Source organism: Artibeus jamaicensis, unplaced genomic scaffold (genome assembly GCF_021234435.1).
Source record: "Artibeus jamaicensis isolate MK-2021 breed Jamaican fruit bat unplaced genomic scaffold, CSHL_Jam_final scaffold_1019, whole genome shotgun sequence".
NCBI classification, from domain to species: Eukaryota; Metazoa; Chordata; class Mammalia; order Chiroptera; family Phyllostomidae; genus Artibeus; species Artibeus jamaicensis.
In genome coordinates this window covers 4663913-4677118 of record NW_026522025.1, presented here as the reverse complement: position 1 = coordinate 4677118, position 13206 = coordinate 4663913, and the positions used below count along the sequence as shown (strand labels likewise).

At 41.3% G+C, this 13206-nt stretch overlaps 1 protein-coding gene across 5 annotated transcripts in view; it reads right to left on the bottom strand.

Moving 5' to 3' along the window:
- The window catches only part of TCEANC2 (transcription elongation factor A N-terminal and central domain containing 2), a 32850-nt gene extending 19657 nt beyond the window's left edge, over positions 1–13193 (bottom strand). The window contains exons 1-3 of one of the 5 annotated variants that reach the window (XM_037161670.2): positions 13103–13193; positions 12066–12208; positions 3979–4120 (exon numbers count right to left, since the gene is read on the bottom strand). In XM_037161670.2, the coding sequence (XP_037017565.1) occupies positions 3979–4120; positions 12066–12167 (244 nt within the window). In that variant the 5' untranslated portion in view covers positions 12168–12208; positions 13103–13193. The other 4 variants (XM_037161661.2, XM_037161657.2, XM_037161662.2 and 1 more) reach the window with 4 other exon arrangements.
- Positions 13194–13206: the final 13 nt, after the last annotated feature.

Sequence of the window (13206 nt, the reverse complement as noted above, 5' to 3'; positions counted from 1 at the left end):
ACGGTCAGATGAGAAATACAGAAGAACTACACATTGTGTTTAAAGAAAAAGGTCCAATCACAAGAGTGTACAAATAATATTTAGAAGAGGCAGATTTAGGGAGAAATGAAACTTATAAAAATGAAAAAGAATTTTTGAGATAAAAAACTCAATGTACAGATTAAATAGCAAATGAGAGTCAGCTAAAAAGAGAATTGGTGATTTGGAAGATCTGTATCTGAAGAAACTGCCCAGGACATTACAAGAGACAGTAAGATAAAAATAATATATGACAAATAAGCTAAATAAGGGATATGAAAAATAAAAGGTCAAACATACTTCTAATTGTAGATCCTAGAACAAAGAAATAGAATGAAAGAGAGGTACTTTTGAAGGGATAATGGCTATAAAATTTCTACAAATGAACAGAAACATGCACGCCCAAGAAGTAAAATAAATCTTGGTTAAATAAAAAGAGATACATATTGTGGGAGCCATTCTACAAGATACCCTCCAATGACCCTCAACTCTTGGTGTTCATAACATGTGTGTAGTTGCCCCCAAATCATACCGGATGGTCTGTGTGCCCAACAGAGTATAACAGAAGCAATGGTATGTCACTTCTGACATTAGGTTATAAAAGACACTGTAGCTTCCACCTTGGTTGTACTCTCTTGGATCACCTGTCTGGGAGAACGTCAGCTGCCATGTCATGAGCCGCCCTAAAGAGAGGCCTGTATGTTGAAGAACTAAGGCCTCCTGCCAGCCATCCTGGGAGTGAGCCATTTTGAGTTAATCCTTAAGCCCTGGTCAAACTTTCAGCTGACTATGGCCACAGCTAACAGCTGGACTGACCCTCTAAGAGACTGCGGGCCAGAACCATCAGATAAGCAGCTCAGAATTCCTGACTTTCAGAAAAACTCTGTGAGATAAAAATACTTAAGCTGCTAAATTTTTTAAGATTGTTTGTTTATTTTTAGAGAGGGAAAGGGAGGGAGAAAGAGAGGGAGATAAACATCAATCGGTTGACTCTCACATGGCCCCAACTTGGGATCCATCCTGCAACCCAGGCATGTGGCCTGACCTGGAATCGAACCAGTGACCTTTGCAGGCTGGTGCTCAATCCACTGAGCTACACCAGCCAGGGCAAGCTGCGAAATTTGGGGGTAATTTTTATACAGCGATAGATAACTAATACACATGCTAAGACCAAAAAGTTCTGAATGGCTTACAAAGAACCTTCTCTATCTGGTACAGACTATCTCCCCAGCCTGAAGTTGAACACATCAAACTTGTTTTAGTTTCTGCAATGCATCCTGTTCTCTCCCACCTCCAGCCCTGTGTAGAGCTCACATAATATATCCCCTGCCTGACACATTCTTCAACATCTTCTACTCTACTCCCAAAGCATATATTCCTTAGGCTAACTTCTCCTGATCATCAGAGCATTCACCACATTGTCCAATAGTCTTGTTAAATTGTCTGTCCTTCCATTAGACTGCAGGCTTCAAAGAGGTGTGCAAAATATCTGCCTCCATTATTAAGCCCGCACAGTTCCTAGCACAAAGAAGGCCCTCAGTAAATATCTGTCTCTTATAGCCCACAGGACAGGGACAGGCAGGAGGCTGAAGGTGGAAGAATGTAAACATGCTCAGGCAATGATCCAAATGAATCTTGAGCTTAGCAATTGTCCTAAGTACAAAGAAATCAAGAAACCCTTATACTCCATACAACCTCAGGTTTAGGGAAGCTTGGGGCAGGCTCAAGACGCAAAAGTTGGATGGTTTCCAGTTCCTCCCAAGTCAAGCCACCTTGTTGTGGTTCCATTATGATCCTTGAATTGAAACTGCTGACGAGACACACCCATTCTTAAAAGCATACTCAAAGAATAGAAATGATTTTTAAAAAATTATTGTGGTCTGTATTTGTAGAATAATTCTAGCCTATTATGTTGATATTTAAGATCTGATCATAAATAGTAACTGTGGTGTGTGCCTAAATATGAATAGATACATCCATATATGTAAATATATACATGTCATAAAATATTAATCACTAGTACCCTCTACTGGTGGAAATACCTTATCTGCTCATATGAATGGTCTTATTGCCCTCTAGTGACCACAACCTATAAAGAGAAAATCCGCCAGCAGATGGGAGCAGTTCCTTGGCTATAATGATAGGGTTTTATGTTCTTTAAGCATCTAATTTTCTCAGATTCTGGTTTATATTACAGGGGTGCAACTCTCAAGACTCTAGGGGGTTCTCTGGGGGATTTCACACAGCTCTTGCCAGCTGTTAGCACCAGTATGAAGCTGCTCTCTCTTCTGCTTCTCATGAACAAGAGGTCAAGGGGAGGCAGAGAAGGCAATGGCTGCACTAGTGTGAGGGCAAGAACAGCAGCTGTGAATGACTACCCCGGACTCCCTAGGGAGTTGGGAGCAGCTTGAAGAACACATGGTGGCTCTCCCTTGCATGTTATTCACAGTTGTGTACTGCACTAAGACGGCAATTCAACCTAGGCCCTGACTTACCTTTTAAGTATCTCCAATGCTATAACAAATGATGTAGCAGCAAGGGATGCGATCATTTTGTTTTTATTTACCGTACTTTGCAAGTTATTTCTACTCCAGACAGAAAAACCAAGCCTCTTTCAAGATTTAACTGAAATGTCACCTCTTCCATGAAGCCGTTTCTGAATTCCCCAGGTAAAGGTGACCACTCCATTCTTTATGCCAACATATACCTTATATAGCTCAGAATAGTACTCAGGACATTATCTCGATTTTTTAATTTATAACCTAGAATTTTTTTTTTTAAGATTTTATTTATTTTGAGGGGAAGGGGGAGAGGGAGAGAAAATCAATGTTTCTGCGGGACCGCTTGGATAACCTTAATTTCTTAATGTTCACATTTGTCTACGTGCTTATTTTTCCACCAAACCCTACGTTCCTTGAGTTCACAAACCATGTCTTATTTTTGCACACCCAGGATCAAGCACACTCAAAATGTTATCTGGCCAAAGATCACTATCAGTTACCAGTTCATGAAGATAGCATAGGAACTAAAGTATTTAGAAACTTTTAGAGCAATTTGACAGAATAATTCTACACTTGTTGAATAAATTTTTAAAATAAGGGGCTTGTATTTTATGTATTTTAATTTTATTTTTCTGGTAATTAAAAAAAAAATGTACGATGAGGTCTGTCCAGAAAAAGTCCAGCTATTGTTTATATAATGAGAACATTTTGTGTGACATCAATGTACCCTGGCAGCCAAGGAGAGTGGCTTAAAAGCACATGTGCGAACAATGACAACTTCACTGTACTGCTCAGTGGGGGCAGTAAACACCACTGAGTAAGCACGTGTACTGTGTGGCCGCATGTGTAAACGAATTTATATCAAACTTTGCATTAAGCTTGAACAGTCCTCTGTGGAAACTATTCAGATGATTTAAAAGGCCACAGCTGTGGCAACTGGTAATCGGCAGCTGCACCACAACAACATGCATGTTCATGCATCATCTCCTGCAGTTTTTTGTGAAATATGAAATCTCCCAGGTGACTCAGCCCCCCATAGTCCAGATTTGATGCCGTGACTTCCAGCTTTTCCAAAAAACAAAATCATCTTTGAAAAGGAAGAGATTTCAGACTGTTGATGAGACCGAGGAAAATACAACAGGGCAGCTGATGGCGACTGGGAGAACTGTGTGAGGTCCCAAGGTGCCTACTTTGAAGAGGATTGAGGTGTCACTGTCCCATGTACAATGTTTCTTGTATCAAGGATCTTCTTCGATAAATGTCTCTTTTTCATATTACATGGCTGGGTACCTTCTGTACAGACCCGTATTATGAAAATCTGGTGTGCCACCAATGGAAACTTTTTAAAATAACGGTCTCTTACCATGTATAGTTTGAAAAGCACATAACTTAATTGTTGAGTGAGGGAGGAAAGAAGACAAAATATAAGCACTTTGTATAACATTCAGAAAGAACATACCTATCCTTGTTGATTTTAAAACTTCCCTGGAGGGTATTTTCTTCTTTAATTCTCTTAAGGTTTCAACCAGATTCTCTTTGGTTTGATCAGGAAGCTCCAACATAGTTTTCCATCTTTTTATGTCTTCTACAACCACAACTCTCTGGGAAAAAGAACAGTCATTTGGAAAATGGAACATTTTCATTAGAAAGACATCTGCCTTCACCTGAGCTAATGGGGCTCCTATTGACATCTGAATTATTGATTATGACCTGAACCACAGCACAGTGTGTGTGAGAGCCCCAAATGATGGGTAATTGCTTAAAAGCAGGTCCTGCTTACTGCAAATCAGGAAGAGAGTTGCATCTATTAGGAAAAGTGCAAGTTTTAATCTTACCATGTCAGATACCACTGGGCACTTAGCAGTAAGAAGCAATAAGGATAAGAAGAAAAGAAAAACGATGCTGAGGTGAATCAACCCTATAGCTCACTTCAGTGTTTTAATTCATAGACAAGGACAGAGAGCAGAAAAGTCATAAAGACATATTTATTTCAACAATAAAAGCACACTTCAACAGTTCCCACTACCTAGATGATATCATTCAAACTGTCTGTTGTTTGAAGATTTTTTAAAAAATTTCAAATAGAGGTAGACTAATTCACTATTTTTAATAAAAAAGTGAACATTTTGCCATTTTTCATAAATAAAACATTACAAAGTTTAAATTTCCTTACACCCTTCACCAAACTCATTCCCCTCCTTCTGTTCCTAGAAGAAACTACCATACTTCCATTAAGTGTAAAATTTTAACAATTAAGGAATATGAGAGAAGGGATAGAAAAGTGTTACAACTTTTCTGTTGTTTCTATAGTAAACAGACACAAAATAATAAAGTTGCTTTTATAATTTAAAAATTCTTACCTCGATGGCTATTACCCTGGGGAGGGGCCCCAGTTAGAGAATGGGAGGGGGTGTTGGGGGCTCTGGGACTCTGGCAATTCTGCTTCTTGATGTGGATACTGGTGACACAGGTGTGTTCACTTTGTGAAAACCTGTCACACTGTCCACTCATGGTTTGTCCATTTTTCTATATGCATGTGATAATTCAATAAAAAGCAGCAACACAAAAGTCTCAACTGCCTCCCTGGCTGGGGTCTGCTTCCCGCCTAGCAGGACTGCTGGGAGAAGGAGGCATTGGCCCCGCCCACTTCCCTGTCTTTGCTCCTCCTCCTCCCCCATCTGCTTCTTTGCTTTGATCTCTGACTCTTCCAGGTTCAAAGATTGGAAAAGGAGGAGAGGTAAAGACAGGAAAGGCTGTACTTTCGGCTGTGATACTGTGCTAATCAGGTTTTAGTGCACTGGGATATTTTCAATAGGAAGAAGGTATAAATATTGTATCATTCTGCAACTTGCTTTTTCACTCAATATATTATATTCATTTATTCACATTGATATATATAAAGCCAGATGAACCACTTTAATAGTATTTTACATACAAATGTCTTGGAGCTCTAAAATCTATTCTCCTAATGAATATTCAGGGTTATAGATAATATGGCTTTAAACTATATATACACAGAAATATATAAATGTAAATATACAGATATATATCTCCATGCACAGTAATAAGTGTGGGATTCTACTTCATTATAGTGAACTCCTTTTTTCATCCCAAAACCTGGGAAGATCACATCTTTATTCTGTGTCATTAGACTAATGGAATTTCTCTAGTTCATTTTTCTCAAACACGTTAGCCCTGTTTTGGCTCTCAGCTTCAAATACGGGTTATTAGCCCTCTGAGGACTTATGCAAAATCCCCGTACTGGCCCTAAAACCCCAGCCCCTTAAGCATTACATCTGGTTTCAATAGAACTATTCAACTTCAGCTCCCACTTGCAGTTCTGGGTTTACATTTTCTCTTTTTTCCTTGTACTTGAGGATTTCTCGTTCTTGCTTTTGAGTTCAGCTCTGTGTTAGGAGACTTTTTATTCAGCACTTCCACATGGTCAAAATGAGGCTCAGGGTTCCACTCAGCTCATTCTAGCGTATGGAACTACAGAAGCCCACACTCTTCAGCATGGCAATAAAAGGCCTTACACGACTTCGCTCTCGATGTCCTTTTCAGCCTCATCATTTGCTCCAGATACACCAAAGGATTTAAAGCTGCCTAAATGAGTCACAGTATTTCACTCTCTGCCTCGGATGCTCTTTCTTCGCCTATTTATTTTTTAAGATTCTCTTTAAGCATCACCTCCTCTATGAAGCCATTCTTGCCTCTCTCCAACCACATTTGAGCATACTCCTTTTTGGGTCCCTCTGTATTCTGCACAGACTTCTATTACTGTATCTCTGCTTTCTGCATATACTTATCTACAAGGCTGTCTGCCCCACTGGACTATGAGCGACTTGAGGGCTGGAACAATTCGTTTGTCTCTCTATCCCCAGCACATAGTACGTGTAATTGAACAAAGTCATGTCTACCCTCAAGGACTAAGTATAGCATAGCTTTTGGACCTGAAATTTTAGGGCAGAAACAGAAAAATATAGCAGTCAGTTTCAGAGCAGAAGAATTCCATACATACCAAAGAATGTTTCCTTATTTCTGTCCAAATATGGGCCCAAAACAGGTATTTCTTATTTATTTATTTATTTTTTTAGATTTTATTTATCTTTAGAAGGGAAAGGAAGGAAAGAGGGAGAGAAATATCAATGTACGGTTGCTTCTTGTGTGACCACTGCTGGGAACTGGCCTGCAACCCAGGCATGTGCCCTGACTGGAAATCGAACCGCGATCTTTTGGTTTGCAGGCCCATGCTCAATCCACTGAGCTACACCAGCCAGGGCTCAAAACAGGTATGTTAAGTTTGTAACAGAATTATGGAGAGGAACAAGGGAAGTGAACATGAAGTATCAATGGGGCAGCCGCAATGAGTAGTGGAATGGTTACTGCCAGAAAGAAGAGGTGCTCTTCAAAACACATCTGGTCTCATAGTTATGGATGGCTGAAATATCAAGTTTGACAAAACCAATTAGGGACAAGGATTCTCTCGTAAGCAATAACATGGGCACCATTCCACTGGTGGGGGCAGGAGACAGATATTGGCTAGTCAATCCTACAAAGGAAGGAAAGGTTTATAGAGCATTCTTAAGTGCTGAACCTAAAAGAATTAGTGTATTTTAGAATCTTTTAATAAAATAAAATCTCCCATTGCAACCAACATAAGAAGCCATGTGCCTTTAAGGGAGTAAGAAGAGATTAACCAAATTAACCTTTACCATTCAAATACACACTACATGAGCTCTACTGAGTACCACTTTCACTGAATGTGATAAGGCTATGGCAAAATTACTTGTACTATACTGATAACAGAAGTACAATGGTGCTAATATTCTAAGATTTTTATACTTCCTCTGCATGGCACTCAGAAACTCCACTTTTTCAAAACAGTTTTCATAAGGGGCAGACTGTTGAATCAGATCATCTAGTTCAAATCCCATCATTTTTTAAAATTTAATTTTATTTTTTTTAATTTTTTTATTGATTATGCTGTTACAGTTGTTCTATTCCCCCCTTCATTCCCCTCCACCCTACCCCCCTTCCCCACCATTACCCCCCTTTAGTTTATGACCATGTGTCTCAAGTCCTTTAGATTCTATATTTCCCATGCTATTCTTGCCCCCCCCATCTATTTTCTATCTACTGTCTATGCTACTTATTTTCTGTACCTTCTCCCTCCATCTCCTCCTCCCACTCCCCTGTTGCTAACCCTCCTTGAGATCTTCATTTCTATGTTTCCACTCCTGATCTAGCTGTCCTTTTAGTTTGCTTTCGTTTTAGGTGTGGTTGTTAATAACTGTGAGTTTGTTGTCCTTTCACTGTTCATGTTTCTTTAACTTCTTTTTCTTAGATAAGTCCCTTTAACAGTTCATATAATAAGGGCTTGGTGATGATGAACTCCTTGAATTTGATCTTATCTGAGAAGCACCTTATCTGTTTATAGCTGCATGACTTTGAGTACACTACTTACTCTCTCTGTGCCTTAGATTCTTCAACTGTAAAATATAAATGATAAAAGCATCCATTTCACAGAACTGTTATTAGAATTTAAAGAGTTAAATTATGGAAAGCACTTAGCCCAATGCCTGGCCCATTGGAAAGAACTCAGTAGATGTTGGTAGTAGTCATTATTACTATTATCATCATCATGATTCTCAGTTCTAGTTTTATTGCACAAACCTTTCTTTTCTGTACATGAAAAAAAGGAAACTTAGTTTTTACTACATCCCAGGCACAATGCCTAGCTCTTTCAACATGCATTTATTTATTTAGCCCTTATAATAACACTACAGGTTAGATGTTGTTACTTCTGATGTCACTGATGAGGAAACTGAGGCTTGAACATTTAGCACATTTCTTGGCATCAAAATGTGATGCTGGTGCGTGGGAATAAATCATCTGGCAGAGAGTATAGCTAAGTAATTCTCTAGAACTCACACTGAACTCAACTTGGTCATAATTTATCACTGTGTACATGTGAAAGTAAGCAGGTATGTGTGCATAAAGGAAAGTGAACAGCAAGTACCACTTATTGAATGGTTATTTGCCACTACTTCCCTCGATCTAGCCAAATCTGTCCATCCCCCTTTAGGGTGCTCTCACCACTAAAAAAGACGCTGAGCTCTCTTCTCTCTTAACTCTTATTGCCTGAAAACCAAATTTGTAATGGATCACTATGAGTTTATATCATTACTTAATAATTTCTTATGCTATATGATCCTCTAATGGGAAGTCCCACGAGGGCTCATACTTTGACCTTGAGTTTCTCTTATGTTCCCTAGAGTACCTAGCATAGTGCTGGACATAAACTTATTTCACGATAATATTTATAGAGCCCTGACTGGTGTGGCTCAGTTGGATGGGTATTGCTCCATACAGGGGAAAGTTACCAGTTTGATTCCAGGTCAGAGCACATGCCTGGGTACACACGCTCATGGGCCTGGATGCATGTTTCTCTCTCACACTGATGTTTCTCACCCTCTCTTTCTCCCTCCCTTCCCCTTCTCTAAAAATAAATAAGTAAAATCTTCAAAAAAATAATAATAATATTTATAGGATAGTTTAATATCTAGACCCTCCAAGGGCACCTCCAAATAAAGATGATTCTTATTTACTCCATAAGTTTCTACTTGCAGCGTAGTAGGTACTGTGTTAGGTACTGGAGCAGAATTAGAACAAAGTAAGATACTGTGGTCCCAGTCTGTAGGAGCTCATAGTAGACTGGGGAACTACAGGTAATCAGGTAAGCATAATATAGTGAGGTAAGTGCTATAACAGGTAGTTGAGCCAAGTGCTAAGAGCGTATTGAAGAGGGAAGGATGAACTCCCCCAAAGGACCTAGAAAGCCTTTCAACAGCCACTTAAATATTTACTGACTACTTACATATGTGTCAAGCACTGCAACAGGTCCAAGAATACAGAGGTAAACAAAATAACTAAGGTCCCTGTACTCAGGAAATTTATAATCTACAATTCACAGGGAAAAGTTGCATTTGAGTGGGTTGACAAATGAGTAGGAATTCACTCTGTAAAAAGAAAGAGAAAGGCTTTCCAGGAAAAGGGACCAGCCACATGCAAAGCCCTGGAGGCATGAAAGAGAACAGCTTATACAGAGAAGAGCAAGAAATGGGTTGCAGCTGGGAAGTATTCCTGTGAATAGGAAGCTACAAGGGATGAGACAACAGGCTCACAGGGTCAGAGCAGAAAAGGTAACACACGCCATGCCAAGGCTTTTGGAGTTTTAGTTCATCTGGTCATTCAGAAAAATGTGTTGCAGACCTCTATACGCTAAGCCCTGTGCTAGGCACAGGGGACAAAAATAAATAACTTGTCCAACATCACACCAGTAGTGATGGCAGAGCTGGGATTTTAACATGGACAGTTTGGCTCCAGAGTCCGTGTTTTTAATAACTATACCACATCCAACTATACCACTTTCCAAGACAAGGGAGTAAAGCCATTCTAAGCAAATGGGAAAGCATATGCAAAGGGATGGAGGTACAAAAGAACACATATTTGGTAAATTGTGAGTGGCTGACACTGGATGGAATATACATACGAAGAGCCAGCAGGGGATGAGGCAGGCAGGTGCCAGGTCGTGGAGGCCTTGGGGGGCCTTGGGTGTCACGTAAAGCAATGTCTTTATTGATAAGTAAGGAGAAACCACTGAAGGCAGGGAGATGACTTGAAGAGATTTTCATTTTTGAAAGACTTACTTCTCTGGCTAACATGTGGAGGGGACAATGACAGGGAATGCTAAGTTAACAGACCATGGCACTGCTCCACATGAGAACTAATAACAGTTTTGAATTTATAGCGGGAGACATAAGGACAGGAAAGATTTTTAGGAAGCACAGTTGAAAAACTGCATACAAGAGAAAAGAGTTAAGGATGGTTTCTGTTTCTAGTCCTAGTTACTTGGTGTATGGATACAAAGTAAATACAGGAGAATAAAGAACAAGATTGAAAGAAAAGCTATTGCATTTAATAGAAATGTTATTCCATATGCCTACAATTTATTCTGATTCCATAATCTCCCTCTGACTTATGCTCATCATCATACAGTGTCTCTGAATTGGGACACAAAAGTAGAAACGTAGAGGAGAGAAAGGACAGGCAGAAGTAAAGTAGAATACGGTTGTATGTGAGTGTACGTATAGTTTAATTATCACCCTCCTCTTTTTCTTCCACACAGTCTGATTCCACAGTCCCACCCACCACCATATCCGTGAATACTCTGAAAAAAGAGACAGTCGACAAGTTGAATGTGTTCCATGAAGTCACAGAACTTCGAGACAAGGAGCAATTTTAAAGAAAATCTAGAGTTCAGTAGGTCTCAAGCAACCAACCAAGGGCTGCTTGGAAACATGAGGGTACTTTTGGTTAGCACCACGGGAGGTGTCTGAGGGCCAGGGATGCTAAACTTCCTACAACTCACAGGACAGTCCCAAACAATTAAGAATTATTTTATCCCAAATGACAACAGTACTCCTTTAAAAAAAAGTGACATTGTTCAATCCTACGTTTTAGGAATGAGGACAAACTGAGATCCCACAGAAGGAAATGACTTGCTGGAGATCACCCAGCTGCACGGCATGGACTGGGACCCCGGGCTGCTGTTTCCACTCCCCTGCACCACGTCCTTACCTGGAGCTGGTAAGCCTGTGGCATATCTAGAAGAGTCCATCTGAGTATACAGGTCAAGTGCACAGAATGCCACCTTGCTATCTCAATTCCCTGCACATTTTGTCTAGCCTCAAATTCCATTCTCACCCTCAGAAATCTAGGCTGGAGGTCCAAGTAAGTAGTCATCAGCATGGGAAGTCTCAACATGAAGAAGGTCACCCTGGCCAAATACATAAAACATGCAACAAAGCTCTTGGGAGCACACACATTAGAAGTCTAGTGGAGGAAGGGAAACCAGTAAAGGAAAGTCAGATACGGAGGAGGAGAGGCTCAAGAAGACAAAGGGAACTAATCATAGCAGGGTTTTGTTTTGTTTTTTAGTAAAATAATAATTACCATTAATTGGGTGTCAGTGTTAACGGACTCATTCTTGGTTGTCTATCCAAGAATGAGCTGTCTCTATTCCTTGATTCTTTCTTGCTAAAACATAAAACACCCCGGCTGCAAAGAGTCCACTAAAAGAGTCTCTTTCCCACTCTCAGCTGTACCTATGGAGGTCACGTGATACAGTTCTGGCCAACAAGATAGGAGAGTGCGCCATCATCACCCAGCCTTATGGAGTGTATACAGGGTACACAGAATCACTCAGTACTTTAACATTCCTAATGGAGAAACTTTTGTACAAGAAGAATAACACAGGGAGCAAAACATCCTAAAAAGCCAAAGTAATGAGAAGAGTAAAAGGAACGTGGGAATTGATCAATAAAAGTCAGTAGAGGGTTCGGGGGAAACAAATTAGGAGTGGTCAGGAACACTCCGGGAGGAAGCATAGCAGAAACAGTTCACAGGTCTTCCGCAGAACTTCTGCACACCACCTTGCCATCACAGTCCACTGCACGTTTTTAGTCCCCGATTCCCTCTCACCTTCAGAGATTCAATCGTGGCCTGCTTGTAAATCTTTCTTCCAGGATCTTTCTTCTGAGGACTACTCTGGGGCCTTGGCATCCGAATGACGAATTTATCCATTTCTAAGGGACTCCAACCACCTTCACTGCCTGCAGTGTGTTCTGCTCAAAAGAGAGGGACGATTCTAAAACGTCATCCAACCTGCTGGGATGTGTGCTCCCTAAAGTGACACAATTGGGTTCTATACATTCTGGAAGCATTCCTGAATCAGGAGGACTACGGGTTGGAATTTACAGGATGATTTCTTTGAAAAAGTAGCATCTTCCTAAGAACTGAAACTTGTACAATGTGTTTCAGTTAGGAAGGACCCAACTTTCAGAAGCGCATACTGTGGCAGGGACTCCAAACTGGCCCAGGCCAACACTGATCCTAGTGACAGGCCTCTTCCAACCTAGGTTGGGTTGTTAGGATTAAAAGCTCCACTGGGTTCAACAAAGCTCTCTTAACAACCACCCCAGCATAAGCCACAATCCCAAGGGTTCCTCTAGTAACCAGCCATCAACAACCGCTTCCAGATCTCAACAGGGTCCTCACAACAAGCAACCATCTCCTCGCACTGCCTAGTGGTCAGAGGACCCACCTGACTACAGTCTTCCGGATCCCCAAGCAAAAGTAACAACCATCTTCCTCTTCCCTCACCACTCACGAGCCCAGAAAGGGGAACTAGCAACAAACCCACCAGGAAAAGCAGCCCTGGCAGCAGCTAGGCCCCTCCAGAGAACACCTCCTGAGGCCTCCTAGCCTGATGAAACTAAACGGATGCCTCCATCCAGGGCGGTAGTTGTGCGAAGAGGAGCCTCAAGACCACAGCAAACCACATTCCCCAGAATGCACTGCGAAGGGGGTGGGGGAGATGCGGTGGCGCCGTGGGCGGCTGTAGTTCTCCCAGACCAGCTTTCCTGACCGTACCGTGCAGCTCCTGCCTGTGGGGAACTACGTGCCCCAGCGTGCCCCCCAAAGGGGAAAAAGGAGGCGGGGGGCCTGCGTGCACTAACACTCGCGTTGGTTGGCTTCACCGCTCCTCTCCAATCTGGAAGTTCGCAGACCCGGAGCTGGGGCGGAGGTGTCAGTTTCGCTCCGACCAGGGCGGAACTGAGAG